The sequence below is a fragment of the Electrophorus electricus genome, chromosome 12 (assembly GCF_013358815.1).
Source record: "Electrophorus electricus isolate fEleEle1 chromosome 12, fEleEle1.pri, whole genome shotgun sequence".
Taxonomy (NCBI): Eukaryota; Metazoa; Chordata; class Actinopteri; order Gymnotiformes; family Gymnotidae; genus Electrophorus; species Electrophorus electricus.
Genome location: NC_049546.1, coordinates 17,600,923 through 17,615,511, shown reverse-complemented (window position 1 = coordinate 17,615,511; position 14,589 = coordinate 17,600,923). Strand labels below are relative to the sequence as shown.

At 47.8% G+C, this 14,589-nt stretch overlaps 1 protein-coding gene across 3 annotated transcripts in view; it reads left to right on the top strand.

Moving 5' to 3' along the window:
- The first annotated feature begins 708 nt into the window (after positions 1-708).
- The window catches only part of fgf13a (fibroblast growth factor 13a), an 83,047-nt gene continuing 69,166 nt past the window's right edge, over positions 709-14,589 (top strand). Inside the window, exons 1-2 of one of the 3 annotated variants that reach the window (XM_035531955.1) lie at positions 709-914; positions 4,173-4,348. In XM_035531955.1, the coding sequence (XP_035387848.1) occupies positions 4,300-4,348 (49 nt within the window). In that variant the 5' untranslated portion in view covers positions 709-914; positions 4,173-4,299. Of the gene's footprint in view, positions 915-3,735; positions 3,915-4,172; positions 4,349-14,589 lie in introns of those variants that run through there. The other 2 variants (XM_027019175.2, XM_035531956.1) reach the window with 2 other exon arrangements.

Sequence of the window (14,589 nt, the reverse complement as noted above, 5' to 3'; positions counted from 1 at the left end):
GAAGGAGTGCTTGCCTGCAGGCCAGAATTCCATTCATGTCTGTGGTTTTATATTCCACATTTGAGGTAAACAGAACTGTGTGCATCCAAAACACAGACGCTAATGGCCAAGCCCAAATGAAATGATGCACAGTGTATTTAAAGTCTTGTGAACACTGTGAACGTTTGGGAGTGTGTCACGCAGTTCCTCTTTTGGCCAAAGTCATTCATCATGTTGACATTTTCTATCATTTTTCAGTATGGAGAAAAGGCAATGTCTGCATCACAGTAAAATGTTTCGCAAGACTATGGCCTCTGGGTCTACACTAACATGGGTGAACTGGAAAAGGCCATCATTGTGTTTCGGCTTCACCAGTGTCAAGGAATTAAAACCACAGTAAACAGAGTGATAACAGCCCCCAGCGGAAAAGGTCACATGACAACCCTATGTCAGTGTATTCTTAAAGCTAAATTTCCCCTTAGCCACATCACAACTCCATGGATGTGCTTTTAGTATCGCTCACTTTGAAGAGCAGTGGTGGAAAACGCTGCTATAGTGATGAATGGGCAAAACATATGAAAACAGATGCATTTTCCACTTTGCTCTTTATCTGGCAGGGCAGGAAGTCTTGCCTGAATGGCTCCCAAGAGCCATCTGGAAGCTCCCAGAGCTGAGAGAGGGACGTGGGAGGAAGGTGGAGACCTTCAGATATTTCCACGCCCCTGGATATTTGCGGAGAACTGTGTTCGGACGAAGCCACTGGCAGCGAACACTGTCTGGTGCCACTGGAGTCGCATCCGTCTCCTTCCTGAAGAAAGGTCCACGTCGGCGCCTCCACCGAGGAACGCCACACTTCTGCACGCGCTGGGAGCAGGAGCCGTAGAGGCTTGCTTGTCTTGGTGAAGAGTTTTTACACTGTACACCGTGCATCACTGGTGAGTAATGAAACATTTCTTACCTGCCATACCCTGCTGTAGACTGGATAATTGCCTGGTCTGAAGACATCCAGGATGGCCTATCAGAGGTCACATGTGAATGGAATTGGAAATTTAAAAACTTAAACTTGGCCAGATGACTAGAGCCTTTATATACCTGTGGCAGAAGCACAGAGCAGGAAGGTAATGGGTCCAAATGAATGCCACAGGAGGTTCCACCTTAAGGCTATTGTGTGCTGCCGGTTGATGAAATATTAGGTTTGAAACTGCAGACTTGATCTAAATGTGCCGAGTCCAGGAAAAGTCCAGGAAATATAATTTATTGCCTGACCCTGTCAGCATATAGATGTCCTTTAAAATGTGCTATTTTAATATCGTTACTTCAATATGTGCTACACGATGCTGTCTTTAGCACCACACACACGGGTTATGGTGCAATTTGTCTGATGATTCAGTTTGGTTTTCTTTTTCCGGTTTAAACTGAATAGACTTAAAACTGAATAGTAGTTATAAATTATGAATATTAATTGGAAAGCTTTTATGGATTGTTAACTGTGTTGAGCAGACACAGGTATATATAGTTCAGATTATGTCAGATTAGCAGAGTAATAATCATTCCTTTCGCCAGAATGCATATTATTCTCTTATCAGCCTTCTCCAGTGAGCTGTGCACGTCCAAATACAACAGGCACAACAGTGGTTCTCAAACCTCGTCTATTCTTTTCATTCCTAGAAGACTTTTCTCTCCGTCCTAGAAAATTATTTTAAGCACAATCCCATACGGTGCCAGAACTGGCCCTCTGAAAGCAGCACCTGAGTGCTTTTTGAGACGGGACAAATCGATTCATCCGGGTCCCTGTCTTTCTTTGAAAACAGTCAATAAATTACCACTCAGTGGGACTTTGGTGACGCAAACTCCCATTTGGACTTCACCTTAAACGAGATCAAGTGTCAAATTAAAACCCGACGCAGTAGAAACCTTTTTTTAGTAATCTGGAGCACCTCGCAACCATGACATTAAATACCACCATATAATGTCGGCATAGTAAAATGAGACTTGAGCACAGCGCGATATAGCCCAACCTCCAATAATGATGTCTGGGTAACTGTCAGAGTGCCATGTACCTATCAGGGCAATGCAGAGCAAGGGGTGCATATGAGCACAGCATGACTAACCCATCTAATGGCGGTACAGCCCTCCCTCATCTAAGTGAAGTGCACTCTGTTCTGGAGTCAGCCTGGCTCGGGACTTCGGTTGCAGCCGGTAGGTGTGCAATTCGTGGATGCTATGTGGGGAGCCAGCTGGACTGTGTGTCGAAGGCACTCTGAGGCCAAAACCTTTTGCCTCCGTGACCCTGCAGAACGTGGCTATTCGGCCAGTCGGACGACTCGGCGTTGCCTCGATGCCTCCCCAGGAACGGGGCAGAGGACAGCAGCCAACTGGGAACGTCAGAGCCGGAGCCGTGCGTGCTGCATGACGCCAGTGCCACCGACAGCCACGCCGTCGTTTGCGGTGTCACGGCTGGTGCTTTTATTAGCAGTGTGTGGTGCTGCATGGAAAAGAGCAAAATGATACACACAGCTCAGAGGAGCGGCCCGGAGGATTCTGGGAAATCTCAAAGGTGCTACAAGTAGAGTGATGCGAACCAGAACATTGATCTCTTTAGCCGAGCGTAGTTTGGGCCTTAAACGGAACTGGATCCTTTTTCATCCTTCAATCGGTTGAGTTTAGGGCGTTGTAGCTCTCTGTGTACCATGTTACTCCACCATTCTGTCTTTTAACTTTACCTCTCATCTATTTATTTATCTATCTATCTATCTATTACTTGATTTGATATTTAATTTATCTTGTACATGATTAAATAACTTTTTTATATTTAAATCAATTTTATATTTAAATCAATATCTTTCATATTTAAATCAATTTGCTTTTCTATTTTTATTTGTAAAGCAGTTTGAATTGCTGTGTATATGAAATGTAGCACATAAATAAACTTGGCTTGCCTATTAATACATATCATATGTGATTAGTACAAGTTAGGGTCATTCTGAAGGACTAATTCACATAAATAGGATGAAGAAAATACCTCATTTCCACAGGTGTGTGATGTGGGGAAACAAACCTTGGTGTGACTCATGTTTCCCGCAGTGGGTTTGCTACAGTTAGGAGCCTACCATTACTGACAGCTGCAGGAATGACCGCATGCTTCTGACAGCACCCTTCATCAGGTCAGCCTTCTGGTGACCTCAGAGTTCATTGATCAGAAGCAGGCTGACATGCCTGATCTCCTCTTACTGAACGCGCTCGGTGTGTATTGATTCGGCGTCTCCGCATTTCTGACCCGTGTTCGCGCGTTCAGCAAAGGCATTGCTTGTAGTCTTCATCATTCTCACAAATGCCAGTGAGTCAGAGGAAGCAGAGGCAATGTCCTGTTTAAAAGTCCTGAAGGTAACGTCCTGAATGTGCACAGGCTCGGCAGGACATGGGATGTATGCTGTATGAGGCTCCCTGTACTCCCAGCGGCCCACAGTCACACCTCCCTAATAGACCCCCCCACCGCCCTGAAATATGTGAGCATGAAATATAATCCAAAATGAAACCAACGACTGGTAAATGGGCGGGATTTTTCCAATTATAATCCCAACAGACCGTTATTCATCGCCACATTATTTTCAGTTTTCCGCCTCTTGGTGTGTATGTATGTATGTGTATATATATACATACACACACACACACACACACACACACACACACACACACACACACACACACACGCGTTTGTGGTTTCATGAGGTGGTTCCTCAGGTTGTGTGTGTGTGTGTGTCACAGCTGACGTCGGCTGACACTCGGTGGAACTCCCTCTCTCCTCTTTTTGTTCGCTCGCTCGCTACAGCAGAGAGGGCTCGTGATTTTCCATGGCACGCAGCGACAGTCGCGGTGGATGCGCCTTTCTCTCTCTCAATGTGCGTTAACGCGGGAGGAAATGTGAAGGGGAGAAGGTAAGACCGCGGAGCTTGACGTTAGAATGAGGTCTACATCCATGCATATACGTAACCGCCGCCAGTCTCCGTCGCTGAAGGATCCTGACGGACTTGTAACTAACGCGCGCTTTTGAAAGTGGCCGCTTTTGTTCCCACGAAAGCTGTATCCGGCTGCATTGCTCAGCGATGCACTGACTGCAGACTGAAGTCGCCTTTGCTCTGCTCTTGAATTCAACAAATAAATGATCTGTATAATCTCTCGATGGTTTCTTGCAGAGCCCTTACCTCAACACCTGGCTCCTTTGTTTTGGATTTGGCAAGGACCTCATAGAAAAGACAGTGGGCAACCTCGGAGCCAACGCTTCAAGTCTAAACCGGGAATTAGACAACCAATCGGGGATCTATGAGCGGAAAAGTGGATAAGCCTAAAGAAGAAAAGGATGCTTCCAAGGGTAAGAGGCTCGCGATGCCTGACTGCTGCCCCTCCATCTGGTTTAAAGCGACCGTCCTCATTCACCCTCCCCATTCATTGCATTGTCCTTTTAGCCTTCTGCACACACAGAGAACCAGTTCTGCTCAAAGCACGAAATAGTCTGCAGGCTTTTATTAGCGGCACCATGCTTTCGCATCGTGGAGATATTTTTACGTAGTACAAACTTGTATTTTGCGTGTTTAGATAAATCGATAAAAAAAAAAACGCTCTTAGAAGACCCCATCCGGTCTGTGTATGACGGATGGAGATCTCCGAGCTGCCGCGTTAACATCGTGGCCGTAAGCCTCATGTCACAGGTACCCTGTTGGATTTCTTACGTCAGCCTTATAAACTTGCACGTAGGTAGTTCTTGAAAGAACAGACTCATCCGGAAATATTCGCTCCACAGTGGCCGCAATCTGCGACGTGTGATGCCCCGTACACGGTTTTGTTCGGGTCGCTACTGCGCTAATGACCTATTGCGTAAAAACGAGCTCTTGCATCTCGGGAACAGAATGTAAACTGGCCAACCATTGCCATGGAGACAAAGGGGATACAGGGTTGCCAAAGAAACGTTTGCTGAGGGGTTTTGTACGATAGCTTGCAATGGCATGCATTCTCAGTGCTTGCTTTTGTTGACGGCATCATGAATGCATAATTCATAAAACATTCAAATGAAAACCTTTTTGTTGTAATTAATCAATGTTTAAATTGTGTTTGATGATTATATTAATGCATTACTAGTGTCTAAGAAGTTTTTAAATCTTGGTTACTTAAAAAATAATAGTACGAAAACAAATTTGTACAAATGTTCTAATTTAAAAAATGGCACATTCTTAAACATTCTGAACTGTCAGTTATCCATGATTAGAGTCTCTATCATATTTCTCTTTAATATTGCAAGTCAATCTTTCTGTAATAGGTGAAAGCAAAGTACTGGTCAAAGACTGGGCCTTTGTTTTGGGTGGGAAATGAAGAGAAAAACACCACCTTACTTTGCACATCCTGTGTAACCACTGTATCTGAATCCTGAATATCGAAATGTCTGAAGTGAGTGCCTATATGCTTTTCCCATCGTCCTCCTCTTTAAATATCACACAGAACTTGATATTTGGTTTCATCTGTTGCTTCCAGGATTTATTAAACTTTTTATATTGCAAACTTTTTCACTTTAAAGTAAGGCAACAGGTTTGTCGAAATGTTATTTGCTGTAGGGGCGAGACCAATCGGTCCTCCCTCCCTCATAAATCATTCCGATATTGATAGACTTTTCTGGTCCTTTCTTTCTATGCTGGCCCTAGATCAGTGTGATTGTGTCTATAAATCTACTGATAATGATCTTGCTGCTTTTGTGCCAGTATCTACATTCTGTACAAACTAGTCAGAAAATAGACTTCTGAGAACACAGAACGTCGTCTAGTCAGAACACGGAGTACTCAGAACATAGACTACCCATAACATCTGTCGTTTTGTCCACGACTTTCTTAAGGGGTCTGGTGGGGAGTAATAATAATAATAATAACACATTTGCATGATATTTCTTCTTCTGTCTTTTTACCTCCGAAAAGGACCACCATGTCAATAATTTGGAGTTTTTAAAACCTTTGTCTTAAGGACTTTGGTCTACATACAGGCTACGCAACATAATTTTTTTCGAGTATACTGTCATATCAGCATTACGGTCGCATTTCTCTGCTGAAATGTATTTTCAACCGCGTTACTTACTTTGTTTAGAACCACTTGACTTATGATCCATCGTTTGTAATGAGATCCGTTTGCCCCTGTAACCTGTGTACTCCGTGGCCCAGCGAACCCCTAGTGGCAGACGCTAGCATTGCAAGCGCGGGCCACTTCTGTCTCGTGTAATCTTTGGGAGATTTAGCCCCGAGCCGGCCACCGTTCCAAAGTGACAGAAATACGCAGCGCCATTCGCAGAGGCTCCGGCACTGGAGCGCCTTCTCTTCCTGCTCCGAAGCCCCCGCGGGCCCCTGGAGCGCTGGACGTATCCTCTGAGGCTCTTAGTGAGAGTGTCACCTGAGGTGAGATGAACTTTGAATCCACACTGGAGCGTCGAAGCGATAGAGTGAATTTGATCATTTTGTTGCTCTATTTTTTATTTATGGCTTTTTTTTTTTTTTTTTGGGTGGTGTTTGTTGTGTGTTGTTGTTGTTTACAACCTGCCACTTCAAAGTGGAAATGCACTTAGTTTAGGTTTAAAAGGTACATGTGATAGTGAGCTTGTACAGGATCTGAGCAGCTACGCTTAAGAAGTCTGCAGGTTTGGAGGCTCTTCCACTGGCAGTGCACTGTGCGGATGGTCTCTAATGTGGTTGCGTCTTCCGGACTGTGTAGTAAACACGTGTAGTAAACGTGATGGCACGAGGCTGTTGCATGCAGCGCTGTAGAGCCCTGGAGGAAGACTCCATCTGCACCAGTCTTCATCCCAGCCAGTCCTCATCACTGCCCTGTTTACTGAAACGGGTGACCTGCATTCTAGGCCTGTCACCGTTGCTTGTCTCTTGGCCCCGTTGCCGGGGCTGCGCCGCGACTTTTCTCCTATTGGTAGCCCGGGTCCTGGCCCCGCCTTTTTCCCGATTGCTTGCAGGCCTCCTTACGTCTCCCGCGTGGGCTCAGAAGGTTCGTCCTACCACGCGCGAAAGGAGCGGCAAGGACGCTTAACGCCCACGCATCACAGGACCAGTTGTCATGTGTGCTTTCTTATTTATGGTGAACTGCAGTCAAAAACGGAACCAAAACCACATTGTTTGTTGTTCTAGTGTTTAGTGGGATGCAAAGAGGCTGAGGGGTCACGTAGGGACTTTTAATTATTTTGTCATCTGGCTGGAAAGCAGGTGGCTTATTCGTAAACTCCGCAAACACCTGCCTGCATTGATGTGAGTGGGGCGGTAATCCTGACAGCTCTTGAGCAGTCTGCTGATTGGAGCTGTGATGTAAGATGCCCTCACACCGACCTCAGATGTCTTCTGGAACTCAAACCCACCTGAGAAGGTACAGCACACTTTGCCGGGCCTTCGAAGGCCACTGCTTATTATTTCCATCTCCTTCACTTTGTTTCTTTCTCTCTCTTCTTCTTCGTCACTCCCTCCTTCTCTGCTTCTTTTTGTCCATCTCGAAACCGAATTTTTTTTTTTCCTTTTAATGTTCTGAAGTTCTGTGGGTAAATGTGCGTGTGCAGAGCTGCACTATTTATGGAAAACAAACCAGATACTCCTATAAAACAGTCATGACATCATTTCATGCAGAATGTGCCAGAAAACACAGAGTCTGCATGTTATAAAGCATGCAGAAGACTTGTTGAGACTTCTGCTGCGCGATACCAATGTTTGTGTCTCAATTTCCTTTAAAGGAGACAACACATCAAGATTTAGGCCAGCGTCTGCTTCCCAAAGTGCCTAATCTCAGGACATTTCCATCAGTATACTTAAAAGTCACTAAAAGTAAGTTAATGAGGAAATAATGATGCTATGTTTGTTTAGAAGTAGTGCTCCCGTAAGGCAGCAGAATGTGGGTGCAGCGGTGTGAGGAAGCCACTGGTCAGGGTGCAGGGAGCCCGGACAGGGTTGGAGCAGGACTGGTGTACACACAGACCACGAGGATTAATCCCAAAGAGCACGTGTGTCGTACAGGAAAATGGGACGGCAATATAAGGATTGCAAATACGCACCACTCAGTATGCAAAGTGAAATTCCCACTTTTTACAGCAGAAGTAGGATATGAGAGAATCATTCAATCTGAACAATTTTATGTACTTATGTACACTTAAATTTAATAATGAATTGTTTGTTGTTATAGACCTAGTTAGTCTTGTGGATACGATTATTTTTGTAGTTGCATTCTCCAAGATTGCCTTATAGGTCATTTTATGTGGAGGTGTGAGATTAAGGCATTTAGGGATTTTCAGGATTTCAGGATTACAATCTGGGTGGATTGGTTTGTTTCTGAAGCATACTCCATGCTATTTGTTTGTGTGGAGATAAGGTGTCTCATTTGGACGAATTTGTGGTATTTCACTTATGTTGCCCACTTATGTTGGAAAACGTATTACGGAGGTAAATCTCAAATAGCATCGATAGGCATAACGAGGTGGCATTCGTGATACCCCATATCATATTCATAATGTTGCTAACACAGATCTGCTGTTTCTTACTCGCTTAGAGCATAAATCAAAACAAACTTATACCGCAGCACTGTGTGCTACTGCTAGACTGAAATAACACTGCTCCTAGTCTAGGGACCTCAGCTCTAAGCATCCTAGATCCCAGTTTTTAATTCAGTTCAGTCCAAATTCAGTTATTTTTATAATAGGCACTGCCACAAATCGAAGGCGACAGCATGTAGTATGACAAAGAATACAGTCAGCTGTGGAGACGTAGATAGAACCACGCTGATCACGCGCAGGAACCGCGATGTGCCACTAACCGTGTTCTTGGGGAAGTGTTACTGCTGGAATATAAACAGGATTTTCCAAAGGCAGGGTCCTGGGCAGTGGTGGCTCTGTGGTTAAGGTGCTTCAATTGTAATCGGAAAGTTGCTGGTTCAAGCCCCACCACTGCCAAGTTGCCTCTGTTGGGCCCCTAAGCGACACCCTTAACCCTCAAGTTGTATTCAGTCATAATTGTAAGTGGCTTTGGATAAAAGTGCTTGGTAAATGTACGTTTTGTGCCTGTTTTTTTTCCAGAAAGGTCACGCCCAGTGCATGTGTAGCATAGTGAGGCGTATACGCTACGTACAGCCCACACAGCGCAGTGCACATGCTCATTTTAGAGCAGATTTGGCGTGTTTCCTTACTATTACTGGGGTTGCTGACAATTCACAGTGAGTGAAATCCGACACTGGTGAAATGACTAAGAACTGCTGTGGTCAGAGGTTACATTTAAGTGCAGTATCCTTCTAATTATGCAGTGAGTCAAGTCAGTTATGCTGTGAAAATGACTACCTCTACCATATCAGTATTACACGTAACTTGGCCTTATTGCAATCACACGCGGGATAAGACGTCAAATATCCCGTGTCAAACCATTAGAGCTTCAGAATGAAATCTGAAGTCTGCATCAGCCGCTTGGCCTCTATGTAGCGACAATGAGCCCGTGTTTGCTGTTCACTCCCGAAGGAGATTGTGTTTCTCCCTCAGGGACAGCAATTACACCCTGTGATGAGATCTCCGTTTTGGCCGCACAGATGGCGAACTTTGCGAGGTGCGTGTGAATAGGATTGCGTCGAGTCGGCGTATTAGTGCAAGTTGGAGGCTCTTCGCAGCCAACTGAGCACTAGGTATGGGGGCACGGGGCTCAGTTTTATTCACTGGCTAGTGTTTCACTGTCTCTCGGTTTACTTTAACCACTTTGCCAGGTCTGAACCTGTTGGTAAACACTTGTGCGTTTGTTTTTTGGCCATCATTTTTATGCAAAATGAAAAAAAAAAAAGTTTATTACATCCACGTTAGTGTATATTTATGACGCGTTCACATTGATCATAGGTATAAGTTGCAAGTTAAGGTACTTGAGCATTGAAGCATTATTGTATGGATGAAACTGCTCTGAGTGTGATAACACTATGCTAACACCATACGCGTGTTTCTAAAATAGCACCCTGATTCCTCCCTTAATGACAGAACAAGCGGCCTTCTCCTCTTGACACAGACTTCCTCTGTGGGCCACACTGAGAGTGGTATGGACTTCCTTCACTCCTGTCTGCCACAGTTCAATACAAGAATCAGTAAATCAGCTCCATGCTTTAATAGGCACTTCTCACTTGCTGCTGGGTCCATGAAGCCCCTTTGTTGTGTTTTATGATGCTCAGCTCTGTGTCTAAGGGCTGCCTGGGGATTCTTTCCATATATAGAAGGGTCGGCTGAGGTCGCGGAATTGATTGCTTTCACCCACTTCACGCCCTTGGCCTACGAGAGGGAACCCAGGACATGGAATGAACCCCCAGCTGCTGTGGGAAGCAGGCAAAGCTACTGGGACAGGTGCAGTCAGTGGACAGATGGGAGCAGTGTCCACGGACAAGGGCCAGGGACTGGAGCTCTGTGCGCCATTCTGCGACAGTGACCCTTGGAGGGGTTAGTGGAGGGTACGACTGTGTAAAAGGGAACCATAGCTGTCCCAGGGTGAGATCGGCCCCAGGAGTCTGCTTAACCAGATCGGTAGCAGAACGACAGGTGTAAGTCTCCTCCACCCATTACAAGCCGGCTGGCAGGTTGGGGGGACCTGTTCTCTTGTTCCAGTTAAATAAAAACTAGGGTCTGAGCTAGGGGCTGGGCCTCGGTAGCCCCGCCCCCATCATTGCTCAGCCTGACACCAGTCTGGCTTAAGCAGGGTTTGCTAAAATTTATAGTTTACGTTCCTGGCGCGGTTTCAAACAAGGCTCTGAGACAAGCCTAATTAAGTACCTCTACGCAACTCAATATTTGCTGTCTACTGGCTGGATTTTATAGCCTGGCGAAAAGTAGAAAAGATTCTCGGGGTCCGGCTCAGGCTTGCACCGCACGGTTGGTCGCTGCCTTTGCCGGGCATGGTTCTGAGGTTGACGCTATCGACTGCACCGACCTGCGGGTTGCTCATACCACACTTTCATGGCTCTTTCAATGGGACTTGCTCAGAGATCAGACTCATACGTGAGATCAGTGTATCTTCTGTAAGGTAGTCGAGGTTTTGCTAGCGCCGATTAACTCGGTTCTAGTCGCCCAAAGTCTGATTTTTCCTCCCTAGCGAGCTCACGTTCAGCTCAGCTGGTTTATACAGCACATTGTCTCAAAGGAGCTTTACGGGAACCAAGACTAGACCCTTCAAAGCCAAAGACGGTGGCGAGGAAAATCTCTAAAGGTAGCCTAAAAAAGGAAAAAGGATTAAAAAAGAATACGTCCTCATTGGGCAACGCTGGATTGCAGTGTTCATAAATAAACTGGGCCTGCCAACAGTTTATGACCTGCTGTTTACCTCACTTCTTTTAGAACACTGTTAATAACCACACCAATTTGTAACATCCTGTAAGCACTGGCTAAGTGGGTGTACCCTTACAAGCATGTAAACAAGTGCATTTTTGTCTGTGTGCTGTTTGCCAGCGTGTGAGGGTGTGAGTTGCAGGCGGGCCCTGCGTGTGTTGCGGGCATGCAAGCAGGACAGGGTAGGGCGACCTGCTGCAGTGGTTGCACTCTGATGAACAGTTCACATTTTGCTTTGGTTTCGGTCACATCTTTAGCTTTCTAGAGCCCAGTAGAGCCCAGGAGATAAAGGCACATCAGCGGTGAGGCACCACACAGCCTGATGGGACAGTTCTAACTGGTTCCACTTCCTTGCCCAACACTTGGAGGCCCCTGCAGTGTGTTTGGCTCATCCTTTTCGATAAGACAGCCTTTTTTGTTTGGGCCAAAAATGCCTTTGCACCACAGACCGAGTGGACTCCTGACTGAAGGTCATGATTGGTCTGTTTATTTTGTCAGAGGCGCTGGAAACTCTGCGCTGGCTGTGACACACACAATTCATTCTTTATAAATGATGGCTGTTGGTTTCCAGCCTGAAGGGCGAGCGCGTCGTGCCTGACAGCTGCATCGGGGCTGATTTCACAAGCGGCTTTAACGTAGACGGTGGCACGGCATAGCCAGCCAAAGCCTGCAAGGCCTTTCACAGGGAAGTGACAGCACCCGAGCTAATGCTCACTGACAGAGAGGCGCAGGCTAAGACCATTTGTTTGTAGCACGCTGCATTTAAAACGTGACGTGCGTGTGTGTGTGTGTGTGTGTGTGTGTGTGTGTGTGTGTGTGTGAGTCGAGGTGTCCCTAAAGCAGAGAGAGAGAGAGGCTCACTCTAGTTTGTCCATCTGTTGTTCTGCATGATCAACTTTTCTTTGTCTTCTTTCCTCTTTTCCTTATCTCTCCATTCGCCGCGTCTTCACGTGCACGTTTGCGCGCGGAACAGTCCTGGCACTGGCGAAGGCCCGGGCTAATCCTCTGGGCTTTGGCGTAATTGAGTTTTCAGCATGCAGCATCTGTCTCTGCCTTTCTGCTCTCTCCCATCCCCTACCGCGAAAGCGAGATGGCGGGGAGGAAAAAGACGCTCGCGCTTCGGCCAGCTGGGAGGCTCGTGTCCCACGTAGTGCTGTGTGTTGGAAACCCTCCCACGAGGAGCGGTTCGCGGTAGGGGTCAGAGGGAGCCGTGCTCGTTCTGTAAAGGCCAAAAAGAAGGTGCACGCCGGCGCGACTCCCGCCCATCCCAGCAGAGTGGCCGCGCGTGTGTCCGAAGCGGCCCGCCCGCATGGGCTGTCATGTCATTTGAAACATTGCCGTGGTTCGGGACCAGCGGCTGAGCACGGCGCAGAAGTCGGAGCAGAAGGCTGAGTCTCCGAGCCCGTGCCCTTTAACGTGACAGGCGGCTTGGGAGGCCAGCGCTCCAACAAGGTTGTTTATAGTCTAATGACTGACGGCCCCCTTCGGGGCGAGGGCGGCCTGTGTTTGGGGTGTGCACTGGCAGTGGGCACATTTCTCTGCAGGAGATCCTCATTAATGCACCTTGGCTCCCAGTTTGAGGACAAGTGCGCACACAGACACACCCACACACACACACACCCACCTGTCCACACATACCAACCTCAGAACACTACTCTCCCCTCGCTGTTCTGAACATTTTGCTCAGACACTACGGTCTGCAAATTCACTTGCCACCACTTTACAGCACCCACAGTAAAGGTTGCATCTATAATCAACTAACCGCACACACACGCCCATACAGACGGCAATCTTTTGTTGTGTGTACGCTGTGGTCTGGTCTCTATCCCAGTAATGTGCGCTCTGTTCTGGGGACAGATGGTCCTCCACCTCCCCCCCGCTGCTCTGTCCTTCTTGGTCCTGGCACACGCCTCACCCGCGGTCACCAGCGCCGCTCATCTCCCAAGCCCACCCCGCCCCACCCCGACCCCGTGAGCTGCCCGAATGATGCTTCCGCTGCCCTGGGTGACTTGACCCACATTAGTGCTACAACCTCTCTCCCCTTCTCTGCTCGTTCCTGCAGGGAAGCGCGCCGCCGTGCGAGGCGTGTGCCTGGCTGCCTGGGTTCGTACACACCCAGGGCAGAGGCGCATGGTTTATTCAGACGCTCGGCGTTCGTGGCCTACAGAACAATCTGATACCGAACGCCCATGTACACCGACCACACCCAACCAAACCCCAGGCTTTACCGGCCCGACCCAACCCAGCCGGCTCGGGTCAGAGGAAGAGAAGGGCCGGCAGCATGCAGATTATGTCTTTGTTTCTCCTTCCCACTCGCCTGTATTTCCACCTCTCTCTCTCCCTCCACCCACCCCCCCTCTCTATACAGGAGCAGGTTCCCACTGTGAGCTGTAACATGTTTTTGCAGCACAGCGTCTTCTATCTCGGCCTGTTCGGCCCCCTTTCAGCTCCTGCAGTGAGAGCGGATCTAGCGCTCGGAGACGCTCTCTTCAGGTGGAGAAGTAACAATCTCCCCTGGTTTCTGTGCCTCGTTTAGACTGTTGAACGCCATCAGTTGACTGTGATCACACCAAGCAGCACATGGACAGTTCCTCGCTAGGATCTCACATTGCATTTCCACGATTACAAACAAGACAGACTCCCCCGTTTTCCTTCCAGTAATTGCTTGTTATGTCACTGGTGCCTCCTGTAATTGGTTCACCTGTGTATACGGGTAATTGTCCCCTCCGCAGTCTTGATCGTGGATGGGGTGTGGGCTTAATCGCTGTGACCCAAAAAGCAGCATGGCGCTTTGTAGCAGCGCTCTGGTCCACACTGCGATCCACAGGGAGGCGCGACACCTAATTACGTCCCCCCAAAATAAGCGCGTGCCTGAAATCTGTGCGGGGGTGTGATTAAAGGATCGGCGCCGTAATGCTCTAAGCAGCATTTTTAAACTATCTAAAGCCAAACCTAATAAAGGCTGCGCTGGTGCTAATTAAGCTGTTTGTCTTTGAAAAGCGCCACCTCCGCCCGCTCCCGCGTGCTAACGAGCGCGGGCGCTTTCCGCGCCGGTGGCCAGGGGCAGAGCCGAGCGCGAAGGCGCGCCCACGGCGCCTTTTGTGTGTGTGTGTGTGTGTGTGTGTGTGTGTGTGTGTGTGTGTGTGTGTGTGTGTGTGTGTGCGTGCGTGCGCATGCTAGACGTCTCCCTGCCGAGGCGCTCTGTGTTCGGCGACTTCCGGCATCAGCCCGCGAGCGTCGAGGGAGGGTGCACGTGT